General features: G+C 41.8%; 1 protein-coding gene across 4 annotated transcripts in view; it reads right to left on the minus strand.

The window, feature by feature from the left end:
- ANKS1A (ankyrin repeat and sterile alpha motif domain containing 1A) overlaps positions 1 to 16,953 on the minus strand; it is a 343,365-nt gene that overhangs the window by 168,684 nt on the left and 157,728 nt on the right. For all 4 annotated transcript variants that reach the window (XM_053706844.1, XM_053706843.1, XM_053706842.1 and 1 more), the window contains 3 exons: positions 8,082 to 8,157; positions 7,861 to 7,962; positions 7,541 to 7,627 (listed from right to left, as the gene is read on the minus strand). In XM_053706844.1, the coding sequence (XP_053562819.1) occupies positions 7,541 to 7,627; positions 7,861 to 7,962; positions 8,082 to 8,157 (265 nt within the window). The remainder of the gene's footprint in view (positions 1 to 7,540; positions 7,628 to 7,860; positions 7,963 to 8,081; positions 8,158 to 16,953) is intronic.

Here is a 16,953-nt window from a genome sequence, read left to right on the forward strand (position 1 = left end):
CTGCTGCAAAACACTAAGAACAAGATTGAGGCTCCATGGCAGAGCCCCAGATCTAAACACAGGTCTGATCCTAGCCAGAGCCTTAACAAAGGACTGCACATCCGGAAGCTCGGCCAATCTTTTGTGCAGTAACACCAACAGGGCTGATATCTGTCCCTTCAGGGAACTAGCAGATAAACCCTTCTCCAGTCCATCCTGGAGAAAAGCTAAAATACTGGTAACCTTAACCTTATGCCAGGAAAAGTCACGCTCTTGACACCAGTACAAGTAAGTCCTCCACAGTTTATGGTAGATACGAGTAACTGTCTTACAAGCTTGAACCAGAGTGTCGATAACACTCTCAGAAAACCCTCACTTGGCTAAGACTAAGCATTCAATCTCCATGCAGTCAGACTCAGAGAATCTAGATTTTGATGAACGAAGAGACCCTGTATCAGCAGATCTCTGCAACAAGGTAACCTCCACTGTGGAGATGAGGATATCCCCACCAGATCAGCAAACCACGTCCTTCGCAGCCACGATGGAGCAACCAGAATCACCAATGCTCCTGCTTGATGCGAGCAACCACATGAGGGAGAAGCGGTAACGGAGGAATAAGATATACGAGCCTGAACCTCCATGGTACTGACAGGGCATCAATCAGTTCCGCCTGAGAATCCCTCGACCTCGACCCGTACCTGGGTAGCTTGGTATTGAGGTGGGATGTCATGAGGTCTTTCTCCGGAGTCCCCCACTTGCTGCATATCTCTGCAAACATCTCGGGATGGAGAGACCATTTCCTGGGTAAAAAGATTGCCTGCTGAGGAAGTCTGCTTCCCACTTGTCCACACCCGGAATGTGGATTGCTGACAGTGTACATCTGCGAGCCTCCGCCCACTCTAGTACAGGTATACAGTAGTGGCCAAAATTGTGGAAACCTTTTGGAAAAAGTGTATTTTTGAGGTTTGATGGCTCATAACACCACCTTTTTTTTTTTTTTAGTAATACTATAAAATTATATATCAATGGAAAGATAATTTAATCAAGAATGTAATGCAATAACTTTTATGAAGGATTTTTTTATTCGAACAGCAGTTATAAAGAAGAAAAGTTAAACACACAGAAAAAATGATATATACAAAAATTCTCAACATGTCAGTTAATACTTAGTTGGGTAACCATTAGCGTTAATTACGACCTTACAACGCCTTCCCATGGAGTGAACCAAGTTTTTTAGTTCTGCAGCTGTTATAATGTGAAACCAAGATTAAATTATTGCTTCTTTTAATTGGGTTTTATTGCTGGGTTGCTTCTAACAAGTTTCTTTAGTCGGCTCCATAGATTTTCGATTGGGTTAAGGTCTGGGCTATTCCCAGGCCATTCCAGCAGTGGAATATGATTATCTTGAAACCACTTTTTGCACACAGCAGCAACATGACATTGAGCTGAATCCTGGTGAAATATATATGCTTTATTATCTTGGAAAAGATCACGTACGGAAGGCTTCAGTTTGGGCTCAAGTATTTCATTTATGTATTTTTGGGAATTTATATTCCCATTAATCACGCAAATTCTGCCCACACCTTTAGATGTCATACAACCCCAGATCATAACACTAACTGGGTATTTCATGGTAAGTGTAATGAAATCAGGATGCAAATCATCTCCGATTCTTCTCCTTACATAATTTATGCCATCACTACCAAACAGGGAGATTTTGGTCTCATCACTCCAAATAACACTGTCCCATTGTTTCGCTGTGCAGTTAACATGGGTTTTAGCCCAGTTTAATCTTTTCAACCTTTGTTTGAGAGATAAAGATGGATTATTTCGTGGAATTCTAGCATTTAGACGAAATTCCTGCAGTCTGCGCCGAACAGTCCTTGCACTCAACTTCACATTGCATTGCACCATTTCATCTTGTATACACCCAGATGATTTTCTGTCACGTAGGCACAGTCTCCCAATTCTTCTATCACCACTTGCTATTGTGCACCTTTCCCTGCCTTTACCAGTCTGGTTTTGTAGTAACGGTGTCTACTGATACCGCTTCAAAAATATAGAAATGCCACCTTTGGTTAAGTTTCCACCAATATTTCTTCTAATTTCTTCATAACTGTAGCCTTGTTCACTTAATAGTACTATTTTACATTGCTTTCTGGGTGTGCAGTCAACTCTCTGTGCCATTTCTATAATTGTATTACGTTTTGCAAGCTCACTAAATGAAAGAACACAAAAAAAACACAACCAACTTGATAGCAATCACATAACATACTGACAAAATGTCCTCCTGTCAGCTCCAATACATGACATCAATAGCTGAATCCTACTGTGACCTTATTGGCTCATTGCCATAACAACATGACACCTGATTGTCTCTCTAAACACTCATGCTCATTGGCTACATTCAAATGAAGGAAAGTTACTTTATATCAACATAAGCAAGTTGTGCTTCCTTTTTCTGGTTATTTGGCTATAACTTTTCATAGAATACAGAAAAAATTTTGTTGTGGTGTTATGAGCCATCAAACCTCAAAAATACACTTTTTCCAAAAGGTTTCCACAATTTTGGCCACTACTGTAACTCGCTCATACAGCGGGTTAGGGACCGGAGCCCCGCTGTAAAGTGAAAACCGCATTAAAGTGAAACAAGGGAGTTTTCTTTTCATTTGCCAGTGTGTTTAAAAATAACTTGAAAACATGTTTGAACTAACATATACTAGGGGTGCAATGGTGCTATGTTTAATTTAACACTAGCACAGCACAGTATTCAATAAATACTGTACCTGTAAAATAGTGACAATTACTGTAGATAAATTTGCTAGACTATAACACTGAGACACAGATTGCTCTGTTATGTTGTAAACAGAGGGAACTGTGCATAACAAAATGGTTCCAGTCACTTTTCTCGCAAACATTACAGCACTGTTTCAAAATCCTTGGAGGTTAAACTTTAGCTCCACAAAGCGCTGTATTAGCGAAGTGCTGTAAAGTGAAGCGCTGTAAAGTGAGGTATACCTGTATCTGAGATTCTTCTCTCATCGCCAAGGAACTTCTCGTTCCCCCCTGATGGTTGATGTAGGCAACCGAGGTTATATTGTCTGATTGGAATCAGATAAACTGGGACAAACCCAGAAGGGGCCAAGCCTTCAAGGCATTGAAGATTGCCCGGAGTTCCAAAATATTGATCGAAAGGGAGGACTCCTCCTGAGTCCACAAACCTTGTGCCGTCTTGGCACCCCAAACGGCTCCCCAGCCGGAAAAGTTTGCGTCCGTAGTCACAATCTCCCAGGAAGGTCTCAAAAAGCATGTGCCTTGGGTCAGATGATCTGGACAGAGCCACCAGGAGAGAAAGTCTCTCGACAGGCTGTTCAGCACAATCTGTTAAGACAGATCTAAATGGTCCCCGTTCCATTGTCTCAGCATGCATAGTAGTAAGGGTCCGAGATGGAATCTGGCAAAAGGAATGATGTCCATGCAGGACACCATGAGTCCGATTACCTCCATACACTGAGCCACTGAGGGTCTCAAGGAGGCCTGGAGGGCAAGACATGCAGAAGTTAGCTTGCAACGTCTCTGATCTGTGAGGAATATTCTCATACATATGTTGTCTATTATAGTTCCCAGGAAATTCACTCCTGTACTTGGAGAAAGAGAACTCTTTTCCAAGTTTATTTTTCATTCATGTGATCGAAGAAGACTGAGAAGGGACTTCGAATGTTCTTTTGCTAGACGAAAAGATGGTGTCTGTACCAAGTTATCGTCCAGGTAAGGTGCTACTGCAATACCTTGTGATCTGGCAACGGTTATACGAGCCCCCAGAACCTTTGTAAATCTCCTTGGAGCGGTAGCTAGGCCAAACGGAAGAGCTATGAACTGGAAGTGCTGGTCCAGAAAAGCAAACATCAGGAACTAAAAAAGTTCCCTGTGAATCAGAACGTGAAGACATCCTTCAGGTCTATTGTGTTCATGTACTGTCCTTCCTGAACCAGAGGAAGGATTGACCGTATTGTCTCCATCTTGAAAGAGGGAACGCTCAGAAACTTGTTTAGGCACTTTAGGTCCAGAATTGGACAATAAGTTCCCTCCTCCTTTAGAACCATGAAAAGGTTTGAATAAAACCCCAAACCTCTTTCTGCTGTAGGTACCGAGAAAATTACTTCTAGAGAGGAGAGATCCCGTACGCAACCTAAGGCAGCAGCCCTCTTTTCTGGTCTTGTCGAAAGACTGGAGAGTAGGAATCTGCCCCTGGGTGGATGAGACTTGAATCCTATCCTGTATCCTTGAGATACAACCTCCTGGAACCAAGCGTCTGAAAAAAAGAGAGCGTCTGCCCCCTACTCGATCCGATTCTGGTGGTCAGGTGTTGTATTTCCCAACAGTAAAGAATGAAGTTGTGGACTCTCCCTGCCTTATGGAAGAAAAATGTATTAAAAATTACAATTAAAAAAATAGAAAATACTACAAAGAACTATTACATAGTGTATTAGAAATGTACCCTATAAATATACATTGTGCTACTAATTGCTACAGAACCTCTTTGAAGATCACACAGTGGTTAATAATTTACCCAGATCGAATGTGTAACAACATTTACTGCCACATACAACTTCTTGTGTTTTCCAAAATTATAACTATACAGTTTCTTTGAATAAAATAAAGCAACACTCATTCTCTTCTTCCTTTCTCGTTCTAAACCCAGCAGGACAACCAGTCCTAGAGTCAGATGAACTGTGTAACCTTTTTCTTGCATTTGCCAAAAGATGGCATTGCACCCAAAACAACTGACACTGCAGACTGCTATTGAGATGTGTCTGTGGGAAAAGGAGACATTGTACTATGGGATACTGGGGCAGCATTATTTGACCCAGCATTTTGAGCGCTAGGACTCACCAATGGAGACAGAGAGTTGGGTAGGGGACTACTAGATCCTGCAAACTGCGACTGAGGAACCTAGGCCGAGCATACTAAAGTACTTTGAGAATTATGGCAAGCAGAGTGAGACTGAAGAACAGATGTCAGACGTGCTGCAGAGCGGAGCTGGCAGACACACTATATTTAATTTGTAAAGCAAACATTTATTTTTATCAATAAAGACCTTAGAGAGATCCCCTTTAGGTGCCCTATCATCAATCCCTGATTGCTCCATATCACCCATCAATCACAGTGCCCACCAAATTTCAATATATAATCCCACTTAGCGATAAAGAAGAGATGTGGCAGTATGGGAATTAATAAAAAAAAATGCCCCTGCATATCCCCCTGAGTAATTGCACTAAAAGGCAGCTTAATGGGTAAATTGATTCCGGGGAAGTCAGGTAAAAGTTTTCAACCCCGGACCACAAGACACTAAGATTCAGTTATTAAATGCCAAGAACGGTTCGTTTGTCTCACCCCCTCCTGCGGATGCAAAAACATGCTAGAGCACTCGCTCGCAATATGCCAAGATCCCTGCTGAGACCACCCTAGATGGAGAAAGAGGCGGAACGCCCGCCGAAACTGTCCTGCGGCAGGAAATATCGTTAACCTGTGCACTGCTGCAGTACAGCCAACAAACAGTGCCACTGTGTTTAATGCTGCCATGGACAACTACAAAAACACAGCCCCAATGTACAAAATTTTTACAGTACTCTGAAAACAGACTGTAGAACAAACGGAGTAAAAAAGCATAACTGTCATCTGCAATTGTGCACACAGGAATACATTTTATTATAAAGACACACACACCGGCTCCTGAGATTTAGGCACTAGCCATTAGAGAAAAGAGCCGGTGGTCTTTACGGTGAATATTTTATACACACATTATCCCCAATAATAAACTAAGCAACTAGCCTGTGTAAGGGGAAAAAGACAGCAAAATGACTTACCCTTGAGGATCCAGCAGACAGCTCCACAAAACCTGTGATGGGAATCACAAAAGGTTAGTCCCCTGCAACTAACAGGTGAGGACCAAAAGAGGGAGCAAACATTATTGGCATACAGGTGGAGGTTAGGGAACTTCCCTGCAACACCCCAGGCCTGCTGATGTAATAAACTCTACTGAGAGATTGACAAGAGTGAGCTGCAATTCCCTTTCTTCTAGGAACTATCCATTGAGGCTTGCCATAAGAATAAATTCTGCAGAGCACCTCCATCTCTGCCTACCTCCTAGACGAGGAAAAGAACTACTGGGAGGGAAGGGGAAGTAGGAGGGATAGTTAAATACTCTGGTTGTAGTGTCTTTGCCTCCTCCTGGTGGCCATGTGATGTATTCCCTTTTGTAAGAATAGGATTTTGTGGACTCTCGCTACCATTAGAAAGTAAGGCCTTAGGAGCGCTAATCTGACAGCAAAAAACTAGCATACTCGGCTAATGACCAAAACATTAGATGGCGTGCTAAAGAATGGCAGATACATGCGCACCGACTTTCATTAAAAAATCTATAGCATGCCAAGAAATAACACAAAAAGCCAACGTGCGCAAAGCCGGCTATCCAACGTGCGCAAATATGGACAAGAAAAGCACACGCAAAAAATAAAAACATTTAATTACCCATGGGCACCCAACTACTGGAAAACATATAATCCAGTAAAAAAGCCAGAACCAGTGCTGTAACATACAGAAGAGGAAATGAAACAGGAGTATATCAATGTCTCAACAGGAGGCGGCAAAAGACATGTCCTTGCAACACGCATGGCTGGCATGTGACTAACCCCAAACATGGTTGTAATAATGTCACTACCAAAAACTTCCAATGCATCCCTTTGACAAACAGGCTGCACTTTGAGGGGAAACTTGGGCATCAATTCAGTCTAAGATCCCTCTCATAGAAACATCTGGAGTACCTTCATTCTTCACCAGCGGAGGCAAAGACAAGACTAGTTGCCATAGCGGTGGAAGATGTTTTATAGTGTACTTGCAGTTTAAAGTGAAGGTAAACTTTGATGAATGAAACCCGGTTTTTAAAAATAATATTAAAAACAGGGGTACTTTCATTCATCAAAGTTTAGAAAGCAGCCGTTTTGTTTAAAAACTTACCTTTCTTCTTTTCACAGCCAGATCCGCTTCCCCCACCCGGAGATCCTCTCTTCACACGTCAGCAATGACTAATCCGGCTTCCTCCAATCACGGCATGGCCTCAGGCAATGACTCCCCTGGGGGGGAAGCCGTGATTGGAGGAAGCCGGATTAGTCATTGCTGATGTGTGAAGAGAGGATCTCCACATGGGGGTAGCTGCTACGGCTTGAAAAGAAAGGTAAAAGAAAGTGCCCCTGTTTTTAATAGTATTTTTAAAAACCAGGCTTTCATTCATCAAAGATTATCTTCACTTTAAGAATCTTTGCCTCCTCCTAGTCATCAGGAAATTCCCAGGAGTAATGGATAGTGGACTCTCACCACCTATATGAAAGTAAGTGAATTAATAATACCATCTTATTTATGTCCATAACAAAACAGCAAGATAGAAAAAAAAGAAAGGGGAATGAAAAATGTTTATTTTTGATAGTGAAAACATAACTATACAAAATGTGAGAGAAATCTAAGCAGTTAGAGGAAGTTATAGTGTTTCTGCACATAGCATTACCTCCTGGTGTGTCAGAGATGGGATGAGAAGCTGCCAGTGTCACTGGGTCCTGCACAATTTCTTTGGATGCTACACTTGAGCTATGATCTGGGGGGAGAGAGACATAAAATTTATAAATAAAATCCAAAAACAGAAAATCAGACAAAAAGATAAAAGAAGATTAAGAAGTATGATGGATAAGAAAAATGTAAGCGCTAGGAGAAACATGATAGAGATGTTATGTTCTAAAGTTGCAGGAAGAGTAAAACTTAAAAAGTTCATAGGCAACAATACATGGGATTTTCAGAGGTCACATTTGTACAATTTAGATATGATCTTGCCTTGTATGAGGGCAGCTATGTGTTTGCTTTTCTGAGAGGGCAGCTCCTGTACAATATCCAACGCAGTCATCCCCTTATTATCTGTGATACTGACATCTACTCCTATGAAGTGAAAAAAGGCCGTAACACCAAAAAACAGCTATATAAAAGGGATCACTAAGGGAATAAGCTTGAAATGGTCTAATTAGGTTAAGAGGAAAGGGGACATAGGACACAATTACCTGCATCTAGAAGCATCTGTACCACATCAGTCTTCCCAAATAAGGCAGCTTCGTGCAAAGCACTTCCCTTCTCTGTCTGAACAAATAAGAAAAATAAATTGAATCACATTTGCCATAATTTTCGATATCTTTGCTTTGTTCCCTGAGAAATATTCTGCAAGATGAACCTGATCGCTCTCCCCTTTAAGAGGGGTCAACAAATCCAAAAGATTAGAAAATCTTTTTCTGGTCACATAATATGAATTCAATTTTGAGAGATACATAGCGAGACCAATAGATAGATAGAAAACATAGATGTCAATGCTTACATATAGTTTAGCTTGGGTCCCCCCCCCTGACAGTAGCACTCACCAACAGAGAAGTATCAGTGCAATACAATAAAAAGTATAATTATTTGAAATCTAATATAAAATGCAAACTTTACCTCTGCTGAAGTACGGACATCCAACTTATAGTGCTTCAGAAAACTATGTGATGAACTTCATTCTACTGGTAGCATCATAACTCATAGGTGAAGATCACAAACCAATCAATCCACAAGGTAATCATGATCTCAGACATCCCAACTCTCCCTGAAGTTCAGGGAGTCTCCCTAATTGTAATAGCGGCTCCCTGATGCTAGCAAATGGAATGCAATCTCCCTGAAACTCCAAGTACCATGATCTAATGTGGCCCAAACCCGGAAAAGTGTTTCTTTAAGGATGCCTTTAGTTGCTGGGACATTATAGAACCCTCAAAGCGTGCATCAGTAACCACAAAGCCCCCACTGATTTTAATAAAATAAAAACACAAATACTACCTTATTTACTGAACATAATTAAACTTCGTATTCTAAAATATTAATGCATTCAACAAGCGTACGATCGCTGGAAAATAGGTTTGTTGTATGTGATTGTGCAATAAAGCTACTTTAATGATAAGTCTATATCTTATTTAGGGTTTCAAGGTGTCCAATATATAACTGGGTGGCGGCGCAGTACCGGGTGAAGTCACCTCCCTGAAATTAGTTTTTGCAGGTTGGGATGTCTGATCTATGATGGCATACATTATTCACAATGCCCCAGTGGAATAACGAGCAGTCTGTTATTCTGACGTACATACGAAGACCACAAGGTAAAAGCCAAAAAGAAAACAGTTTTCAGTGTAAGGTTCCAAATGGAAGCATCTCACAAATTCTCCAAGGAGAAGTAATCAGGGCATCAATGATTGAGACAAACCCCAGACTTATATCTGAGCTAAATATATGCCATTGATGGAAGAATAAATAAAAGACATGAGACTTTGAGCCCATTTGACTTCATTAATGCCTGAATAGGCAGACAAATTAACCTTTACAGCACTATGAAGAGTGCTGAGGATATGAGGTACAGCAATAGAAGCCAAATAATTCCCATGTGACTGCACCCTGAAGAGAAGAAATTCAAAATTTTGTGAGTTTGCAACAGTGCATCCACTACTACAGGACAAGAAAATCCAGCTCTCTCTACATGACACCATTCAGCCTCTTTGCTGTCAGATGCAGGATCTAGATGCAGAAATTGCTGCCCAGGTATCATCAGCGGTATCTGCGGCATTAACTGCCATTCCCAGATTACAGGGAAAACGCAAGAGGAAATCTAGATATTCAGAAAGATAGGTGCCTGTCCTCGGTTCTGCTTCCCAAGTTGCCCTTTCTCATAAGTCTGATGAGGAAGATACACTGGGACAGGGTGAAATCTCAGATTCAGACAGTATAATTCCTTCTTCTGAGACTGAGGTGGTATCCTTCGGATTTAAGCTTGAACACCTTTGTGTATTGTTAAAGGAGGTTTTAGCTAATTTAGATTTTTCCGATACCCCTGTCATTGTCACTCCTAAGAAACCTAGTTAACTTAATAGTTTCTTTGATGAACCTTCCACTTTGGAGGTTTTTCCTGTGCCGGACCGTGCTAGGGAGATTATCTCACAGTAATTGGAGAAACCAGGGGTGTCTTTTTCCCTGTCACCCATTTTTAAGAAAATGTTTCCTGTCGAGGACTCCATTAAAGACCCTTGGTATACTGTACCCAAAGTTGAAGGGGCCATTTCCACTCTGGCTAAGAGAAACACTAATTCTATTGAGGATAGCTGCTCTTTTAAGGATCCGATGGACAAGAATCTGGAGGCTTATTTGAAAAATATTTATGTTCATCAAGGTCTCCAATGGCAACCTGCGGTGTGTATTGCCACCGTGACTGGTGCGGCATCTTATTGGTTCGACACCTTGTCTGATTCTCTTCAAGTAGAGACTTCCTTGGATGAAATTAATGATAGGATTAAAGCTCTTAAATTGGCAAATTCCTATATTGCAGATGCCATTTTACAGGTTGTTAGACTAGGAGCTAAAACTTCTAGTTTCATTGTCTTACCCCAAGGGGCATTATAGTTAAAATCCTGGTCTGCGGATGTTTCCTCTAAAGTCAAGCTTCTGGCGATTCCTTACGAGGGCAAAACCTTGTTTAGACCCGGTTTGGCAGAAAATATCTCTGATATTACGGGTAGAAAGGGTCTTTTCTACCTCAAGATAAGAAGAATAGGCCTAAAGGATGTCAGAGTAATTTTCGTTCCTTTCGTAACTTCAGAGGAAAGCCTTTCCCTTATTCTTCCAAGCAGGAACAATCCAAGTCTTCTTGGAAACCCAATCAGTCTCGAACAAGGGGAAACAATCAAAGAAACTTGCAGCTGATTCCAAATTAGCATGAAGGGTTTGCTCCCGATCCGGGATCGGATCAGGTGGGGGGGCAGACTTTCTCAGTTCTCTCAAGCCTGGATACAAGATGTCCCAGATCCATGGACTGTGGACATAGTATCCCAGGTTTACAAATTGGAATTCAAGACTTTTCCTCCCAGAGGCAGATTCCATCTCTCAAGATTATCTGCAGACCAGATAAAGAGAAAGGCGCTCTTGAAATTTATACATCTTTCCTCCCTGGGAGTGATAGTTCCAGTTCCAGTGCAGGAAGAGGGTCTCGGGTTCTACTCCAACTTATTTGTGGTTCCCAAAAAATAGGGAACTTTCCGTCCCATTCTATACTTGAAGTGTCTAAACAAGTTTCTCAAAGTTCCATCCTTCAAGATGGAGACTATACGCTCCATTATCCCTATAGTATAAGAGGGTCAGTTCATGACAACAATAGACCTAAAGGATGTGTATCTTTATGTTCCTATTTACAGGGACCATCACAGAGATTTGCCTTTCTGAACAAACATTTCCAGTTCGTGTCCCTTCCATTTGGTCTAGCCACGGCTCCCAGAATATTTTCAAAGGTTCTGGGGGCTCTTTTGGCAGTGATCCGTTCTCGTGGAATTGCTGTGGCACCCTACCTGGATGACATATTGGTTCAGGCGCCATCTTTTCAACAAGCAAAAATGAAATTTATGCTTACCTGATAAATTTATTTCTTTTACAATATGACGAATCAACGGGTTTCATCCTTACTTATGGAATATCGCCTCCTGGTCAGCAGGAGGAGGCAAAGAGCACCACATTAGAGCTGTATATATAGCTCCTCCCTTCCCTCCCACTCCAGTCATTTGACCGAAGTTAGGAAGAGAAAGGAAAAGTCAAGGTGCAGAGGTGACTGAAGTTTGACAAAAATAAAGACCTGTCCTAAAAATTGACAGGGTGAGCCGTGGACTCGTCATATCGTAAAATAAATAAATTTATCAGGTAAGCATAAATTTCCTTTTCTTTTACAAGATATGACAAGTCCACGGATTTCATTCTTACTTATGGGATACAATACCAAAGCTATAGGACACGGATGAAAGGGAGGGACAAGACGGGAACCTAAACGGAAGGCACCACTGCTTGAAGAATCTTTCTCCCAAAAACAGCCTCAGGCGATGCAAAAGTATCAAATTTGGAAAATTTGGAAAAAGTGTGAAGAGACGACCAAGTTGCAGCATTGCAAATCTGTTCAGCAGAAGCATAATTTTTAAATGCCCATGAGGAAGCCACAGCCCTAGTAGAATGTGTCGTAATTCTTTCAGGAGGCTGCTGTCCAGCAGTCTCATAAGCAAAACAGATGATACTCTTCAGCCAAAAAGAAAGCGGTAGCCGTAGATTTCTGACCCCTACGTTTTCCAGAAAAAAACAACAAATAATGAAGATGATTGATGAAATTCTTTAGTCGCCTGCAAGTAAAACTTCAGGGCACGGACCATGTCCAAGTTATGTAACAGACGCTCCTTCTTAGAAGAAGGATTAGGACACAATGAAGGAACAATAATTTCCTGATTAATATTTTTGTTGGAAACAACCTTAGGAAGAAAACCAGGTTTGGTACGTAACACTACCTTATCGGAATGAAAAATAAGGTAAGGAGAATCACATTGTAGAGCCAAAAGCTCAGAAACTCTGCGAGCAAAAGAAATAGCAACTAAAATTAAAACTTTCCAAGATAACAACAATATCTATGGAATGCATAGGTTCAAACGGAACCGCTTGAAGAACCTTAAGAACTAAATTCAAACTCCAAGGAGGAGCAATAGGTCTAAACACAGGCCTGATCCTAGTCAGAGCCTGACAAAAGGATTGAACATCCGGAATATCTGCCAGACGTTTGTGCAACAAAATAGATAAAGCAGAAATCTGCCCCTTTAAGGAACTTGCTGATAACCCCTTCTCCAATCCCTCTTGGAGAAAAGACAAAATACTAGGAATCCTAATCTTACTCCATGAGAAACCCTTGGATTCACACCAATAAATATATTTATTTATGGTAAATCTTTCTAGTAACAGGCTTACGCGCCTGAATCAAGGTATCAATGACCGAATCAGAGAACCCTCGCTTAGATAAAATCAAGCGTTCAATCTCCAAGCAGTCAGCTGTAGAGAAATTAGATTCGGATGCTGGAAGGGTCCCTAAATGAGAAGATCCTGCCTCAATGGAAGCTTCCACGGTGGCAGAGATGACATGTCCACCAGATCGGCACACCAAGTCCTGCGAGGCCACGCAGGAGCGATGAGAATCACTGATGCCCTCTCCTGTTTGATCCGAGCAATCACCCGGGGGAGGAGATCAAACGGTGGAAACACATAAGCTAGGTTGAACGACCAAGGCATCTATCAGTTCTGCCTGAGGATCCCTGGACCTGGATCCGTATCTCGGGAGCTTGGCATTCTGACGAGATGCCATAAGATCCAGCTCAATTGCCTCCATGCACTGAGCCACTGATGGCCGAGGAGTGGACTGAAGGACTCGGCATGTATTCAAAATCTTTAACTTTCTGACCTCCATCAAGAAGATTTTCATGGATATGGAATCCATTAGAGTTCCCAGGAAAGGAACCCTTGTCTGTGGAATTAGTGAACTCTTTTCCAGATTCACCATCCACCCGTGAGTCCTTAGAAAGGACAGAACCATGTCGGTATGAGACTTTGTCAGCTGATAAGACGACACTTGGATCAGAATATCATCCAGAGAAGGCGCAACTGCAATGCCCCGTGGTCTGAGAACCGCCAGCAGACACCCTAGAACCTTTGTGAAGATCCTGGGTGCCGTGGCAAGCCCGAAAGGTAGAGCCATGAACTGAAAATGTTTGTCCAGAAAGGCAAACCTTAGGAACTGGTGATGATCTTTGTGGATAGGAATGTGCAGAAATGCGTCCTTTAAGTCCACGGTAGTCATATATTGACCATCCTGGATTAATGGAAGAATTGTCCAAATAGTCTCCATCTTGAAGGATGGGACTCTGAGAAACTTGTTTAGACTCTTGAGATCTAAAATGGGTCGAATCTTCCCTCTTTTTTGGGAACCACAAAAAGATTTGAGTAAAACCCCTGCCCCTGTTCCTGTATTGGAACGGGACAAAAATTTCCCATAGTGGAGAGGTCTTTTACACAACGTAAGAACGCCTCTTTTTATCTGGTCTACAGACAATTTTTGAACTCCAGCTGATACCCTTGGGACACGATTTCTAGTGTCCAGTGATCCTGAATGTCTCTTATCCAAGCCTGGACAAAGAGAGAAAATCTGCCCCCTACTAGATCCGGTCCTGGATCGGGGGCCGCCCTTCATGCTGTCTTGGGAGCAGCAGCGGGCTTCTTGGGTTGTTTACCCTTGTTCCAAGCCTGGTTGGGTCTCCAGACAGACTTGGCTTGTGCAAAATTCCCTTCCTGTTTAGCGGAAGAGGAGACTCCCTTGAAATTTCGAAAGGAACGAAAATTACTCTGTCTACCCCTCTGCTTAGATGTTTTATCCTGAGGTAGGAGGTGACCCTTACCTCCCGTAATGTCAGAAATGATCTCTTTCAAGTCAGGCCCGAATAGGGTCTTTTCCTTGAAAGGAATAGCCAAAAGCTTGGATTTAGAGGACACATCCGCAGACCGAAATTTTAACCATAAGGCTCTGCGCGCTAAAATGGCATTCTTAGCCGCCAATTTGGCAATCTGAAAGGCGGCATCCGTAACAAAAGAATTAGCCAGCTTAATGGCCTTAATTCTATCCATTATTTCCTCTAAAGAAGTCTCAGTCTTCAGAGACTCTTCTAAGGCTTCAAACCAAAAGGCAGCCGCAGTTGTGACTGGTACAATGCAGGCCGTCGGTTGTAAGAGAAACCCTTGATGAACAAATAGCTTTTTTAGAAGACCCTCCAACTTTTTATCCATAGGGTCTTTGAAAGCACAACTGTCCTCAATAGGGATAGTCGTACGCTTAGCCAGGGTAGATATAGCTCCCTCCACCTTAGGGAACGTTTGCCAAGAATCCCGAACAGTGTCAGCTATAGGGTACATTTTCTTAAAAATAGGGGAAGGTGAAAACGGGATACCCAGTCTTTCCCATTCCCTTGTAATAATTTTCGAAATTCTCTTAGGAACCGGAAAAACATCAGAATAAGAAGGAACCTCTAAGTATTTGTCCATCTTACATAATTTCTCTGGTGGTACCACGATAGAGTCACAGTCGTCCAGAATCAGCAAAACCTCCTGCAACAACAGACGGAGATGTTCAAGCTTAAATCTGAAGGACATTAAATCCGAATCTGTCTGGGGCAATGTACTTCCTGAATCAGACAATTCCCCTTCAGATAGTCTCCCTACCTCCCACCTCAGAGACCTGGGACTGTACGTCGGAGATCGCCATCAAAGAGTCAGAAGTCGCCTGGACCACCTGGTCCTCTCTTTTACTACGTTTGCCCTGTAGTACTGGCAACTTAGATAAAACCTCTGTAAGAGTTGATGACATAACTGCAGCCATATCCTGCAGAGTAAATGAGGTAGACACAGTTGAAGAACACGGTATCGCCTGAGCGGGCGTTAAAGGCTGTGACACTTGGGGAGAAAGTTGCGACCTACCCTGAAGTTCGTCAGGTTTAACACCCTCCTTAGACATATTTTTATTAAAGAAGATCTGTTCTTTACACTGCAAAGCCCTCTCTGTACATGAGGAACAAAGTGTAACAGGAGGTTCCACAATGGTATCGAAACACATAAGACAAGTACCTTGTTCTAGATCCTCCATGATAACAGAAGTACAAGAGAAACTGCTAGTTTGGTCAAGAGGCACAAAATATATATCTATATATCGATATGTTTAAAGAAAAAATATGTGCACAATTTCTATAATATAGCTGTGTACTTGGATTGTATAAACATAAAATATTAGCACGCAAAGTCCTTAGCACGGGATGTTTTCCTGTCACTGTCACCTCAGAAAAAAACAGTAAATTATAAGACACCTCGAGGCAGCTCTGCTGCGGCGCCTACCTGCCTCCACCGACTGAGATTGTCTTCCCTTAACCAACGCGCCTAAGACCGCTTGTGCAAGAGCAGAACAAGCGTACTTAGGAGCCGTAATGGCAGCCGGAACACGATCCCCCAGATGTCTCTCTCAGCAACAATTGTGCTAAATCGCGCCAATACCAAGCCCTGCTGACCAGGAGGCGATATCCCATAAGTAAGGATGAAATCCGTGGACTTGTCATATCTTGTAAAATAAATCTGGCTCTGTTTGAGCCGTTGCATTCCATAGACATTAAAGGGACAGTCTACCATAGAATTGTTATTGTTTTAAAAGATAGATAATCCCTTAATTACCCATTCCCCAGCTTTGCATAACCAACACAGTTATATTAATATACTTTTTACCTCTGGGATTACCTTGTATCTAAGAACCTTCTTCCAGCCCCCTGATCACATGACTGTGATTGTTTATTATCTATTGACTTGCATTTAGTATTGTGCCTGAACAGTGTGATCTATATGGTCCACATGTACTTTCTGTCTCTGTGTTGAAAAGAGATTTAAAAAGCATGTGATAAGAGGCAGCCCTTAAAGGCTTAGAAATTAGCATATGAGCCTACCTATGTTTAGTTTAAACTAAGAATACCAAGAGAAAAAAGCAAATTTGATGATAAAAGTAAATTGGAAAGTTGATTAAAATTAAAAGTCCTATCTGAATAATGAAAGTTTAATTTATACTAGACTATCCCTTTAAGTTGTTATCTTGGAAGGTTTTGTTTCTTGTTGCCATCTCTTCTGCTCGAAGAGTCTCGGAACTCTCAGCTCTGCAGTGTGATTCCCCTTATCTTATTTTGTATGCAGATAAGGCGGTTCTCCGTACTAAGTTAGGTTTCCTTCCTAAGGTTGTTTCTACTAGAAATATCAATCAGGAAATTGTTGTTCCCTCTCTGTGTCCTAATCCTTCTTCTTCCAAAGAATGTTTGTTACAAAATTTGGATGTTGTACGTGCTCTTAAATTCTACTTACAGGCAACAAAGGATTTTCCCAAGTCCTCTGCCCTCTTTGTCTGTTTCTCTGGGAAACGTAAAGGTCAGAAAGCTTCTGCTACTACTCTTTCTTTTTTGTTACAAAGTATAAATCGTTTGGATCATGAGACTGCTGGACAGC

The sequence above is a fragment of the Bombina bombina genome, chromosome 3, assembly GCF_027579735.1.
Source record: "Bombina bombina isolate aBomBom1 chromosome 3, aBomBom1.pri, whole genome shotgun sequence".
Lineage (NCBI taxonomy): Eukaryota > Metazoa > Chordata > Amphibia > Anura > Bombinatoridae > Bombina > Bombina bombina.